The sequence below is a fragment of the Phyllostomus discolor genome, chromosome 12 (assembly GCF_004126475.2).
Source record: "Phyllostomus discolor isolate MPI-MPIP mPhyDis1 chromosome 12, mPhyDis1.pri.v3, whole genome shotgun sequence".
Classification (NCBI taxonomy): Eukaryota; Metazoa; Chordata; class Mammalia; order Chiroptera; family Phyllostomidae; genus Phyllostomus; species Phyllostomus discolor.
The window spans coordinates 25,480,751-25,493,623 of record NC_040914.2 but is presented as its reverse complement, the minus strand read 5'-3'; the positions used below and the strand labels follow the sequence as shown (position 1 = coordinate 25,493,623).

Genomic DNA, 12,873 nt, shown 5'->3' with positions numbered 1-12,873 from the left:
AAATAAGCCCTGGGTGGTGTGGCTCAGTAAATTGAGTGCTGGCCTGTGAATCAAAGGGTCATTGGTTTCATTCTCAGTCAGAACACATGCCTGGGCTGCAGACCAGGTCCCCAGTGGGGGCATGTGTGAGGGGCAACCACACACTGATGTTTCTCTCCTTCTTCTTCCTCCTTTCCCCCTCTCTAAAAATAAATAAATAAAATCTTAAAAAAATAAAACATGTTAAAATAATTTAATCAACTCTAATTTCAATTGAAGCAGCCATAGATTTCTTGTGTCTACCATCCTGGACACCACAGATGGAATCTACTTCATCTCTGTAGAATTTTATTGAAGAATTAAACAAAGTAACTGGCAAAGTACATACATCAGACTCTGTAGAGTTTGGTTTAGTAGAATTTCAGAAAAAGGTAGGGTGGTAGTGATCAGGTTTACAGTATGTACAGGTGAGTACATAACATTTCTGGGAGTGGGTAGTTTCCACAGTCCTCAACCACTGAGCTATTGTGAAGAGGTTGTGGGATTCAGAAGATGCTCCTTCAAGCCTGAGGCTCCTCTGCTGTCACCCAGAAGTGTCAGGCTGGGTTTGAGAAAGAGGAAGAGTGTTCCTGGGAGGTCTCCTCCCATAAAGAGACCCCGGTCTTTGCTTGGCAACACTGTGTGTGCTCAGAGCTCAGGGCCAGGCCTAGCCTCAGCATGGGCCTGGTTTACTTTGAATTCCATGTAGACACTGGGTTCAGTGGAAACATCCTCAGTACTCAGGGAAGAGGGTGTGAATCCTCTCTGTTGGAGAGTCAGCTGGGCATATATTACACTGTGTGTGTCTTCTGCTGCAGGGTCCTGAGAGGAGACAGGTAAGAACAATGGGCCGAGGCTTGACGGTTGCAGGCAGGATCATGGGATGCGTGGAGGAGCTGAAGATGTGGTCAGAGTTTGGGCAGGGAGAACTCACCTCGCCATTCATCATCTGGTCTTCCTTGGGCTCTGGTTCTCTCAAGGCAGCACCTGTGAGTGGAAGAGTGCATCAGAACTCTTAGGAGGATGATACCTGATGCTAATACCACAGATTAGGACACAAAAGCTGGAAAGAAGGAGAGGTGTGCTTAGCATGTCTACCCCACTATTCCAGAATTGTCCCATCAACACAACCAGATACAGCTTGACTGTCCCCAGGTCCTGTCCTAACCCATCACCCCTACCTTATACACTGTCTTACAGACCATCCTCAAGAGAGTGAAATCCCCATTGCTGTGGTAGAGTTGGGGAGGGGGGAGGGTGATTGTTGATTTAAAGAAAAGAATGGGGATCCCTGGGTCCTTCTGGAAGACATCAAGGATCTCAACAACAAAACCCACAGTTCAACCCACAGGAAGTGAACATACATCTCTGTGCTCCAGTCACACCCCCGACCAGTCTCAGGTGACACTCTACTCTCCTCCTTCAGACTTACGATGTTTGATGGAACACCAGTAACACAGGAAAGCAGTGAGGGAAATGCCAATGAGGAGGAAGGCTAATGAGAGTCCAATGAGAATGTTCAGCTTGCTGGAGTTTTCTTGAGGAGGTGGTGCCTCTGTCAATAAGCATAGGATAGCCCTAACCAATGTGGTTCAGTGGATTGGGCATCATAATGCAAAGTAAAAGGCTACTGGTTCAATTCCTGATCAGGGCACATGCCTGGGTTTTGGTTTTTGTCCCTAGTCAGAATGCTTATGAGAGTCAACTAATCAATGTTTCTCTTTACACTGACATTTGTCTCCTTCTTTTATTCTCCTTCCCCCTTGTCTCTAAAAATACATAAATAAACTCTAAAAAATTACCAAATGGATAATGAGGTGGGGAGGAAGGGTTTTCAGAAATGTGTATAAAGGACATACGGTAATAACCAAAGAAGGGTAGGATCAAGGGTGGGAAGTGGGGATGGCTGAGGTGGGTTTGGGGAGGAGTGATGGGGGGAAAATGGAGACAACTGTAGTTGAACAACTATAAAACAACTACAAACATTTTTTAAATAAAAAATAAGATAAAAAACCAAATGATAGGAACTCCATTTACTCGTTTCTTGTTTGTGCCAACACACACCGGATTCACACTCTCCCTAACCATGACCAATCACTTTCTTTGTGTTCCAACACATAAAAAATCCAAGAGAAGTGATAACAATGCTCCAAAGCAAAGAGGCAGGGTAGATAAGCAGAGATCTGAACACAGGTCTACCAGGCCCTAACATGCTTTTGATTACTGACCCTCGATTGGACACTATTCTTATGCATGAAAGGGATCCCCCTTCACTAGCCATAGCTGACCCTGCTTCCCTTGGGCTCCTCCTCGCCCCACCCCAGCTGCACATTCTGAGACCTGAGGAGGTGGGGCCTGAGGTGGAAGAGAGTCCTGCCTTTATTCCAGGGTTCTCATGTGGAACTTGCTCTGAAGAATCTTGATCACCCTCTCCAAAATAATTAACAGTGGAGTCGGTGGAGGTAATCATGATATGGAGAAGTGAGCCCAAAGGGATCCATCATGTATGGAGCAGCTTCTCTGTGCCTGGGACCTTCTAGGGTCAGGGGACTGTCACATTTATCAGCTCATCTTGTCCTCACTGGCACCATGGAGGGGGGTATTATAAGCCTAACGTTGCAGCTGAGAAAATTTACTCACTACAACTACAACAGCTATCAGTGGTGCCCCCGAATCTGACTCCTCCCTTTTGTCTCTGAAGGATGCTAGGATCCCTGCCCAGCTGTTCCTTTCTCTGACAGCCCAGGTGTGAGCTTCCACCCAGTGCTGCAGAGGGAAATAAATATGACCAACTTGCCCCAGCTGAGAAATACGAGACCTATGTTCTGGAAGGTCTTTCCTGGTGAGTCTACCTCTGAGTCCGTCTGGAATTCTCCTCCTCAAGTCCTTCCCCAGCACCTGCATGCCTAAGCTGATGAGAGTTTGCTCCACCAGAACTGGTCAAGCCTCTCACCACCCTCATGGATTCAACTCACATTTCCCTGAATCAATTCCATTCGTGCTTGCAATTTGTCCCTTCTGAAAAGTATCATGCATGCCATGACACTTTTCTGATATATGCATTTGAATGTCTTCCAGTTTCAGAGAGAAAAGCATCCAAGCTCCTTTATTGCTTATCAACATTTCCCAAACCTGCTCCTAGTTACCCATCTCTACTCCACTTCACTGACTGCACGTCAGGTGCACTGGCCCATTTCTACTCCACCTCTGCACTGGTGGTCTGAACACCACAACCTCATTACCATGTTGGTTTTATGACATTTACTGTTCCATGGGTTGGGGATATCCTTTTGCCAACCTTTCACTGTCATCAGATGGCCTCTGAAGTGTCGCCCTCAGAAGGGTCTTCCCTGCCACTCGCTCTAAATTGTCCACTTCTGCTTTCTCTATCGCATGGCTTAGCTCAATGTATGTAAATGACTGAATTATATGATTGTCATTAATTCACTCATCACAATATTTCTCCTCCCCCACACACCCAAAATATGATCTGTATGAACACACTTTAGCTGTGGAGTACTGAGTTAACAGATTACTAACAGATGGACAGTAAGAATTGAAGGCATTCCCTTAAGTCCTTTTTACCCCTGATCATGCCTATCCCCACTCAACTTTATGGAGAGAGTATGGACATCTCCCCTGAGCATGGGGTCACAGTCATTGTTGCCTCTTGGTCCCAGCTGAGAAGCATGACTGGCTAAGTTCCTTTTCTGATTCCCGTGCTGACCACCATCGCCAATGTTGGTGAACAAATTGGACATTTCACTAGGCCAAGGTCACAGAGCAGGGAGGTAGCAGAGCCAACACTTACACAGGAGCCTTTGCCTTCTGGGGACCATGGACCAAATTTAGTGGCCCCCTTACTCACCTTTTCTTGTACTTGACTCTGTGGGTGAGAGGCACGTACTTGTAGAAGATACTAGGAAAAGGGTCAGAGAAGTGTCACCAGGTGTACTCCTTAGCCCACTAAAGTAGCACCATTTTTTCCTGGAAGGGTGGCTACCTGCCCACTCCTTACTCTGTCCTACCCTGAAAGAAAGATGTGGCCTTCTGGTCCTTCCACCTGAGTACCTTGAGCAAGGACCACCTGAGATGTGACAGTGGGAAGGGGCAAAGTAAGATAAGCCTGGTGACCAGACAGGTGTGGTCAGGAGACATGTCACCTTGGGTGATATATATGTGTGCCCCTCAATGGGGAAATCGCTTGTATGTCAGAAGGTGCTTCTGGGAAACAAATCAGGGTGAGAGGCTGATGCAACCTCTGTGCTCCCCAAATTGCATCCAGCCCCTCCCCCTCCCAGGTCTTCCCTGACCCCTTTCTTCATCTGCCTGGATACATAGGGCCCCACTGTGGGCGTCTGTACGGGAGGTGAAGGAAGGTCTGAAGGGCCCTGCCCTGCACCTGCTCTTTTCCTCCCTGTATTTCTCAGTGATTCTTTTTTTCAGAGTCCCTAAGATGCCTGTCACCAGCAGGGTAACCTTCAGATGTAGCTCTGTGATTGAGTGTCTAGTAAGACAGGAACAGGTACAAGGTTCCTCACCTGTAACAGCAAGGTGCAGTGGGTCACTCGGGTGTGACTATACATGAGAGTGATTGAAAGAGCTGTAGCATCTGTAGGTCCCTCTGTGAGCTGAGGTCACAGGGCCCAGGGGGAAGTCAGCCTGCAACATACCATGAAGACGCTGCCCCCCAGCAAGCCGGCACCCGTGAGCCTCGCCCTCCTTGCATAGGTGGTACAGGTCATTTGGCCTTTCAGTGACAGAACAAGGTCACATTATCCCCTAACATCACTGTGGTGCCCAGCCAGGCTGAGAGAGTTGGCTTGTTCTGCATTCTTAGGAGAAACAGAGACCTTGATCTTAGCCCACAACTTACACTGTCTTTGGGAGAGAAGGAAGAATTCTCTCTTTATGCCCTGCAGTGTCCACTCTGTGTATCTTCTAGCATCTGTCAGCCTCATTTTGACCCCTGCAGTGCTGACTCCTGTGTGTGTGTGTGTCGGACTCTGCTTTTTCCTGAACCTCTGCTGTTTTTTTTTTTTTTTTTTTTTTTTTTGCGTGTACCTCTCTGCTTAATGTCCCTCAAAGCCATGAGACCTGGGATTGTCTTGAACAGCAGAACTGAAAGCACACTTCAGGGACTCTCCAGAACCCAGATTGAACTTAGGTTTTTTCATCTGGAGTGAAGAGATTATTAAGTGAAAAGTGACAGAATCTCCCCAGGATCTGTGATCACATCATTCTGCAGGGACAGGCCAGTGTGGTCCTGCACCCAGGTGTTGGAAGTGACCACGCCTCCCTCTTTGTGCCAAAGGACCTGTTAAGCCACGTGATTGGGCAACTCCTCTGGGACCTAACCTCTAATCGGATCTTTCACAGAGCTGGCTGAAGGGTGTCTGGTGTGTTACTGTGTTGTTGCTGTGAGGAAGGGTGTTGAGGTGTCAGAATAGGAACTCTGTTTCTGAGCTGGGGAAACAGCCCTCATCTCCATGTTCACGGGTCTTCTGGTCCACCTTTTCATTCTCTGTCTGTCTGTTTTTCATTGTTGTCAATGTAAGAAACATCCACACCTGTAGAGAAACTTGTGACTCTATTGGAGACAAACTGATGACAATTGGCAGGAAAGAAAACCTCAACATGTTGAGAAAATTCTCCAAAGAATGTCAGTTTGCACCTTATTTTATACATTACAGTGAAAAGAGGAAGCATAAATGGGTTACATGAAATCCACTGGTGACAGCTTAGAGAGGTGGGAGGAAGTAAAGTGGGAAGCTCTGGGATTACATAAAAAGTAAAATGATAGACACATCTATCACATAGGTGGGTACAGGTAGTTAACAGTCAACAATGAACATAATAACAGTAACAATGAGAGGTTTTGAGGTCCCCCTCTGATGTGGTTCCAGTACTTAGAGGGGTCTGGAAAAAAGAAATTTGATATTCTAGACTTCCAGCCAGAATGGAGGCATAGGTAGACACACTGTGTCTCCTCACACAACCAAAATAAGGACCACAAAAATTTAGAAACAAAAAAAGCCCAGCCAGTATTGACAGAAAATTGAACTGTACAGAAGTCTGACAACTGAGGAGTTAAAATAGACACATTCATCCAGACTGGTAGGAGGGGCGGAGTCAGAGTCAGGTGGCTGGGCAGAGAGGGGTTGCAGCAAGAAAAAGCTGTGGCTGGGGAACACCAGGTGCCCAAGGCAGCAACCAGCAGACCCCGGGTGTCCAAACAGTGGCTGGCAGACGCCAGGCATGAGGTGGCAGCAGGCAGACCCAGTGAGGCAGCAGATTGTGGAGGGTCATGGCTTGCAAGGTGGCTGGCTGGAGGACTCGTGGTCTCACATTCACATGCAAATAAACCAGGTGAATCTGGGGAGTGAGACAGACCGCACAACCCAGGGCTCCAGCATGGGGAAATACAGCCCCAAATCACTGATTGAAAACACCTGTGGGGGTTGAGGTGCTGGGAGAGACTCCGAGCCTCACAGGAGAGTTCGTTGGAGAGACCCACAGGATCTTAGAATGTACACAAAGCCACCCACACAGGAATCAGCACCAGAAGGGCCCAATTGCTTGGGGAAAGTGGCAGAAGGGACTGAAATCTGACAGAGTGGAGCAAGATCCATTGCTCCCTCTCTGACCCTTACCCCACATACAGCATCACAACCCAGCGACGTGGGTTACTCCTCCTGGGTGAACACCTTAGGCTCCACCCCTCACTACATAACAGGCATGTCAAGACAAAAAAAAAAAGTCTCAAACGAAAGAACAGATCAAAGTTTCAGAAAAAATACAGCTAAGCGATGAAGAGATAGCCAACCTATGAGATGCACAGTTCAAAACACTGGTAATCAGAATGCTCACAGATTGGTTGAATTTGGTCGCAAATTAGATGGAAAAAATGTAGGCTATGCTAACTAAAATAAAGGAAAATGTATAGGGAATCAATAGTAATGGGAAGGAAACTGGAACTCAAATCAGCAGTGTGGACCAGAAGGAAGAAAGAAATATCCAATCAGAAAAGAATGAAGAAACAAGAATTCAAAAAAATAAGGAGAGACTTAGGAACCTCTAGGACATCTTTAAACATTCCAACGTCCGAATTATAGGGGTATCAGAAGGAGAAGAGGAAGAGCAACAAGTGGAAAAGTGATTTGAGCAAATAATAAAGGAGAATTTCCCCTTTTTGGCAAAGGAAATAGACTTTCAGGAAGTTCAGGGAGCTCAGGGAGTCCCAAAGAAGTTGGACCCAATGAGGAACACACCAAGGCACATCATAATTACATTAGCCAAGATTAAATGAAGGAGAGAATCCTAGAAGCAGCAAGAGATAAGGAGGCAGTTACCTACAAAGATGTTCCCATCAAGACTACTAGCTGACTTCTCAAAAGAGACCTTGCAGGCCAGAAGGGGCTGGAAAGAAGTATTGCAAGTCATGAAAGGCAAGGACTTACATCCAAGATTGCTCTATCCAGCAAAGCTTTCATTTAGAATGGAAGGGCAGATAAAGTGCTTCTCAGAATAAGGTAAACTTAAAGGAGCTCATCATCACCAAGCCCTTATTTTATAAAATGTTAAAGGGATTTATCTAAGAAAAAGAAGATCAAAAACATGTACAGTAAAATGACAGCAAACTCACAATTATTAACAGCCACACCTGAAACAAAAACAAAAACAAACTAAGCAAACAACTAGAACAGGAACAGAACCACAGAAATGGAGATCACATGGAGGGTTAGCAACAGGGGAGTAGGAGGAGGAGGAGGAGGGAGGGAAAGGTACAGTGAATAAGTAGTATAGATGGTAGGTAGAAAATAGGGGGAGGGCAAGAATAGTATGGGAAATGTAGAAGCTAAAGAACTTGTGACACATGGACATGAACTAAAGGGGGGGATGTGGGTGGGAGAGGGTGTGCAGGGTGGAGGGAAATGAAGGGGGAAAATGGGACAACTGTAACAGCATAATCAATAAAATGTTTAAAAAATAAAAAATAAAAGCAGGAAAAAAATAAATTTGACATTCCAAAGGTATGTTATCAGATGCAAAAAGAAAACAGACAGGCTCAGTTGAAGATTGACCTTTTTTAGGGAAAAACACCAGCCTAGAACATGACTACCACCATGATCTGTTTCTAGTTAGGTTGTTTTTAATTTCAGACCATCCTATGTGGGTTAATGAGGTCCCTGAGTTTGTAAGGTGCCATGCAAATCTTCCCTGAGCTTGTCAAGTTTAATATGTGGTCCCTTTTCTACCTCAGAGTGTCAATTGTGTTCTCTTTGGATTACAACAAGTTCTCCATTTTTCTTCTTTTCCCTTGACACCCTGCCACACAAGCTCCCTTTCCTGAGTTTTTCACTCTGTGTGTGTGTGTCTTTTTACTGTATTAACATTGTACTCAACACCACATCACCCCTTGAGGCTTCCAGAACACAAAGAGAATTAGGGCCAGTGTGGCCACACTCACCTGTGATCACAACCTTCAGGGGGTCACTGGGGACTGACCACTCATAGGGTGAGTGATGGACAGAGCCGTAGCACTTGTAGGTCCCTGAATGTGCAGGTGTCATGGGGCCCATGGAGAAGTGAGCTTGTCCATTCCTGGCATGGAGTTTCTCCACAACCTGCCAGGAATGCCGTGCATCCCCCTTCTTGCACAGGATAAACTGGTCAAATATGAGTTCTGAATGACAGTGCAGGGTCACAGCCTCTTCTGCATGCACAAAAGAGCCTGGCTGGGCTGAGAGGGAGGGTTTTTTGAACACATCTAGGAAGAAAGAGAGTAGGTTCCATGTGTTGCACCCCTCACCCCTTCTCCTGATATTCCAGGAGTGGATTTCTTCCTCCCTCAGCCCAGTGATGTCTCCTTTCCTTCTTAAGTCTTTGTGCTGCATTCCCCCTGAGCATCCTGGTCCATCCTCTGGCTCATGACATTCACAGCCTGGATCTCATGGCCTCCCCTCGATCTGCTTTTCTGTCTCTCTTGACTAAAAGCCCCAACCCCTCAGGGCTGGCTCAAAGCTGCATGGCTGTGTGATCCACTCCCACTCTATTGTGTCCCTGCTCTGTATGTGTGGGGTGGGGGTGACCCTGCAGGATGCATTTCCCGACTCCCTGCACATGTCTCCTAGAGCAAAGGAGATGACAGTCAGGAGACTAGGGAAAAACGTGGAGATGAAGGGGGTATTTCCCAATCCATGCCCTAATCTGTGCCTCTGGAGACTGCTCCCAATGTGACAGGTGATGTTGGCTAATCTGAGGCTCTGGCTGCTCCAAGACAGGGTTTCAACCCCCCGGGAGGGTTTCTGGAGCTAGGATCAGGTGACCTGGCCCCTGCTGGGTCCTCCCTGCCTGCTGCAGGGAGCAGCATTCTGTTCTTGCTAATTCCTGAGTTGACTGTCCTGCTTGTTGGCCCCTCCTCCTTTCCCTGGGCTCCCCATTCCTTATGTTACACACTCTGTCTCTGTGTTCTCAGAGCAGCCTCTCCTTCTAAGGTTCATCCTGACTGGGAATGCAGTGATAACTCTCGGTTCCAAGGGCTTTTGACTCTGACTGCACAGGGTGGTCATGGCCTGGGCTGGACGCCACCTACCTGTGACCACGATCTCCAGGGCATCACTGGGTGCTGACCAACCAGATGTGTGGCTGTGATGTCCAAAACATCTGTAGGATCCTACATGCTCTGTGGTCATAGGGCTCATGGTGAAGGTGTTGATGTGGTCTCTCTGGAGCTCAGGACTGGGGGTCCCATTTCTTTTGATTAGTTTGAATGAGGTAAATGGAGGGTAGAAATGACACTGAAGAGTCACACTCCCTCCAAGGGGAACCACAGGGCTCGGCCAGGCTGACAGGGAGGGCTTGTTGTGCCCACCTGGGAGAGAGGGGTCACTGCCTTAGAGCTCAGAATGGGGAGCTGCCCCTCTTCTTATCCCTCGTGGGGTTTTTCCTCCTTTTCATTCTCCCAAGGCTTCCTCCCAAACTGAGTCTCCTAATGTCCAGGGTGACCTGGTGGGGGACCAGGGACACAGTCCAGCCCCACATGGACCTGCAGTTCTCCCCCTACAAGAATTATTCTTAGTGTTTATAACTGGTTTGAGCAAGGTTAACTCAAAACACAGTTAGAATAAAAGAAATAGACATGGGAGAAAGGAGCAAGTTGTACTTTATGAAAATAAGGTGAAATAGAACCCTGATCTTTTGTGAAGTTCTCCTCCATCAGAGTTGCCCCAAGGGCCAGGACTGTCCCATTCCCTGAGGCAGGTGCAGTGGGAGTCCCTGCAGTTCCTATGGTGAAGGGCAGGTTAGAGAAGGTGTGGGACACCTGGTCCTAGGAGGCCTGTGTGGGGTCAGGCATCTTGTTTCCCTACTTATGGAGATGACAGCCACCTGCCCCAGACCACAGCTTTGGAAATCCACAGACTCCTTCATATGAACACAAACCTGGGCTTCGTAGCCTCAGGGAGAGACTAGGAAGGTTCCCCCAGCAGAAATAAGACCCTAGAATCACACAGGGCTTGTAACTCTCCTTGTGTTCCCAGAAGTCTCACCACTGGCTCTCCAGTGTCATCCATAGCAGCCCCAACTCCTCTCTCCCCATAAAATCCCTGGCTGATGCTCAGAGAGTTTGCTGCACACTGTACTGAGGGGATGGAGAGGACTCACCTGCAAATGTCCAGATCCTCTGGCCCAGACAGAACCCTGGAAGGAAACCACAGAAGAGATGACAGATTCCCAATGGATCCCATGCTTGCATGCACCCCATCCATGGAATTGGTTCTGTGCCACGTGGAAGCCCAGAATTCCTCCATAACCCACCCTTCCCTTCCTTTCCAGGACTCACCAAGACCCAGGAGGCTGAGGAATTTGGGGAACATGCTGCTGCTGCTCTTGAGCAGGAGACAGGAGTTGAGCAAAGCTGACAAAGTCACAGGATGTGGTGGGCAGGGTCCCCACGCCCCAGTTTGTACTGTCCACAAGGTGCCCGTTACTCAGGAAGCTGACCAGTGTCTTCTCACCATGAGGACAGCAGGTGCTGAGGGTCTGACTTGAGCCACATCACAAAACACCCTCAATGTCTAAAGTATCATGTTTCTTTGCCTAGAATCCACAATCATGTGAGGGTGTTACATTCTCTCACTACCCTTTTTACATAGTAGTTACTATTCAACACGGGACATGCCTTATTCCTTTCTCAAGCTAGTAAGTAAATATTAATGTTAAAAAACTCTTTGCAGAAGGAATATCTAATGTGCATCCTGGTTAATATTCTTTGGGGCTCAGACTTGCTACAGATGCTTTACTTCTGTTCCAAAAAGGGACTTAACCAGCCCTGGTTGGTGTGGCTCAGTGGGTTGCATGCTGGGTCTGTGAACCAAATGGTTCCTGGATTGATTCCCAGTCAGGGCACATGCCTGGTTTTGGGCCAGGTCCCTAGCAGGGGGCACATGAAAGGCAACCACACATTGATGTTTCTCTCCCTTTTTCTCCCTCCCTTCCCCTCTGTAAAAAATAAATAAAAAAATATTTTTTAGAAATAGGCATATGACCAGAAACATTCTTTTCCCCAGCTTTTTGAGCAAGAATGACACATGGGAATTGTGTACATCTTGGTGTTTTGATATATATGTACACTTTGAAAAGATCACCACAGTCAAATGACTGACATATCCATCACCTCATACCATTTCCATATTTTTCTGTGTATGTGTTGGGAACCACCCTGCCTGGTTTCATAAGCTGAAAGCCCCCGCCATGGCTAACACTGAGTGAGCAACCTTCCGACCAGAAGCCACTAAGGAGACAAAGCTTATCTCCCTGGCAGGGGCACCGCCGCTACCCCTTTTACTTCACCCTGCCTGGCACCCAATGCATGATTCGTTAGCCAATGATGGGTAAGATTCCTCAAGGGAGGGATGACCTAAGACAGGCACAATCATGGGGAACACCCAGGGAAGAACTTGGGGGGCTACAGCAAAAGCGGCTGATGGACCCTTGCCCCTCAGCCTTGACATAGCCTGAGTCCTCATTCTGTCTGCGAGAAGTCTCTTAATCTCTTGGCTGCCTTATTTCCCCTGCCTGACTTAAGCCTGAAACAATGATAGAGGGGGATGCAGCTCTGTGCTGGAAAGGGTGGGTTCCCTGGGTGATCAGGCCTAAGAAAGAATATATAAAATCCTGTGAAACCTGCTTTGCTAAGAATGCTCTCAATTAAATGATAAAGGTCTGAGTAGGAAATGAGCTTGTTTACCAAAGTTTTGTAGCCCTTTAGCTATCAGACCCTGATTCAGAATAAACCCTTATAGTTCTCTGTGTGTTACCTACTGTTTGATCCTTACTACCTAACAATGATTAATGAGCTTTACCTGTATTCCTGTGCAAAATGAACCTAATAAAAGCCCACTGAGGAAAAGGCACTTGGCCCTTCTCCTTTGAGAGATCAGCCACCTTTTCTCCCCAAGCAGATAATGTCTTGCTAGACCTATTCTCATCCATGGCAGATGGGGAGCTCTGTGGGCAAAGCTCCCCCACATGTGTGGGTTGAGAACACAGCAAATTTCCAGTGTATAGTTCATTATTTTTAACTATGATCAACACTCTGTACATTAGCCTTCTCTAGAACTTACTTATCATACAACAGAAAGTTTACAGGTATCGATCAATATTTTCTTCTTTTCCCAATCCCCAGCCTCTGTTTATCACCACTCTCCCCTAATTCACTTGAGTTCAGATCTCTAAAAAATTCATTCTGCAGATAAGAGAAATCATTCAGGATTTACCTCACTGTGTCTGGCTCATGTCTCTCAGCATAATGTCCTCCTGGTGCATCCGTGTTGTCTCAAATGGCAGCACTTC

At 47.1% G+C, this 12,873-nt stretch overlaps 1 protein-coding gene and 1 long non-coding RNA gene across 2 annotated transcripts; both read right to left on the bottom strand.

Moving 5' to 3' along the window:
* Nucleotides 1-310: 310 nt before the first annotated feature.
* LOC118497628 lies at nt 311-4,716 on the bottom strand. Its single transcript, XR_004900165.1, has 5 exons — nt 4,560-4,716; nt 3,887-3,937; nt 1,451-1,573; nt 953-1,005; nt 311-840 (listed from the first exon to the last, which is right to left on the bottom strand). It is a non-coding gene; the product is annotated as an uncharacterized LOC118497628 (long non-coding RNA).
* A 706-nt stretch (nt 4,717-5,422) lies between these two features.
* On the bottom strand, nt 5,423-11,172 carry LOC118497822 (putative killer cell immunoglobulin-like receptor-like protein KIR3DX1). The gene is made up of 5 exons (XM_036013525.1): nt 10,862-11,172; nt 10,684-10,719; nt 9,614-9,892; nt 8,489-8,734; nt 5,423-5,436 (listed from the first exon to the last, which is right to left on the bottom strand). The coding sequence occupies exons 1-5, from the start codon at nt 10,893-10,895 to the stop codon at nt 5,423-5,425; spliced, it is 609 nt and encodes a 202-aa protein (XP_035869418.1). The 5' UTR covers nt 10,896-11,172.
* Nucleotides 11,173-12,873: the final 1,701 nt, after the last annotated feature.

What these genes read in the sequence shown, in the direction of transcription:
- LOC118497822 (XM_036013525.1), bottom strand. Translation starts at nt 10,895, where the DNA reads ATGTTCCCCAAATTCCTCAGCCTCCTGGGTCTTG. An exon ending in CCTCAGCCTCCTGGGTCTTG is followed by an intron (nt 10,720 to 10,861) that starts GTGAGTCCTGGA and finishes GTTTCCTTCCAG; the next exon opens with GGTTCTGTCTGGGCCAGAGG. An exon ending in CCTGGAGATCGTGGTCACAG is followed by an intron (nt 8,735 to 9,613) that starts GTAGGTGGCGTC and finishes TTGTGCATGCAG; the next exon opens with AAGAGGCTGTGACCCTGCAC.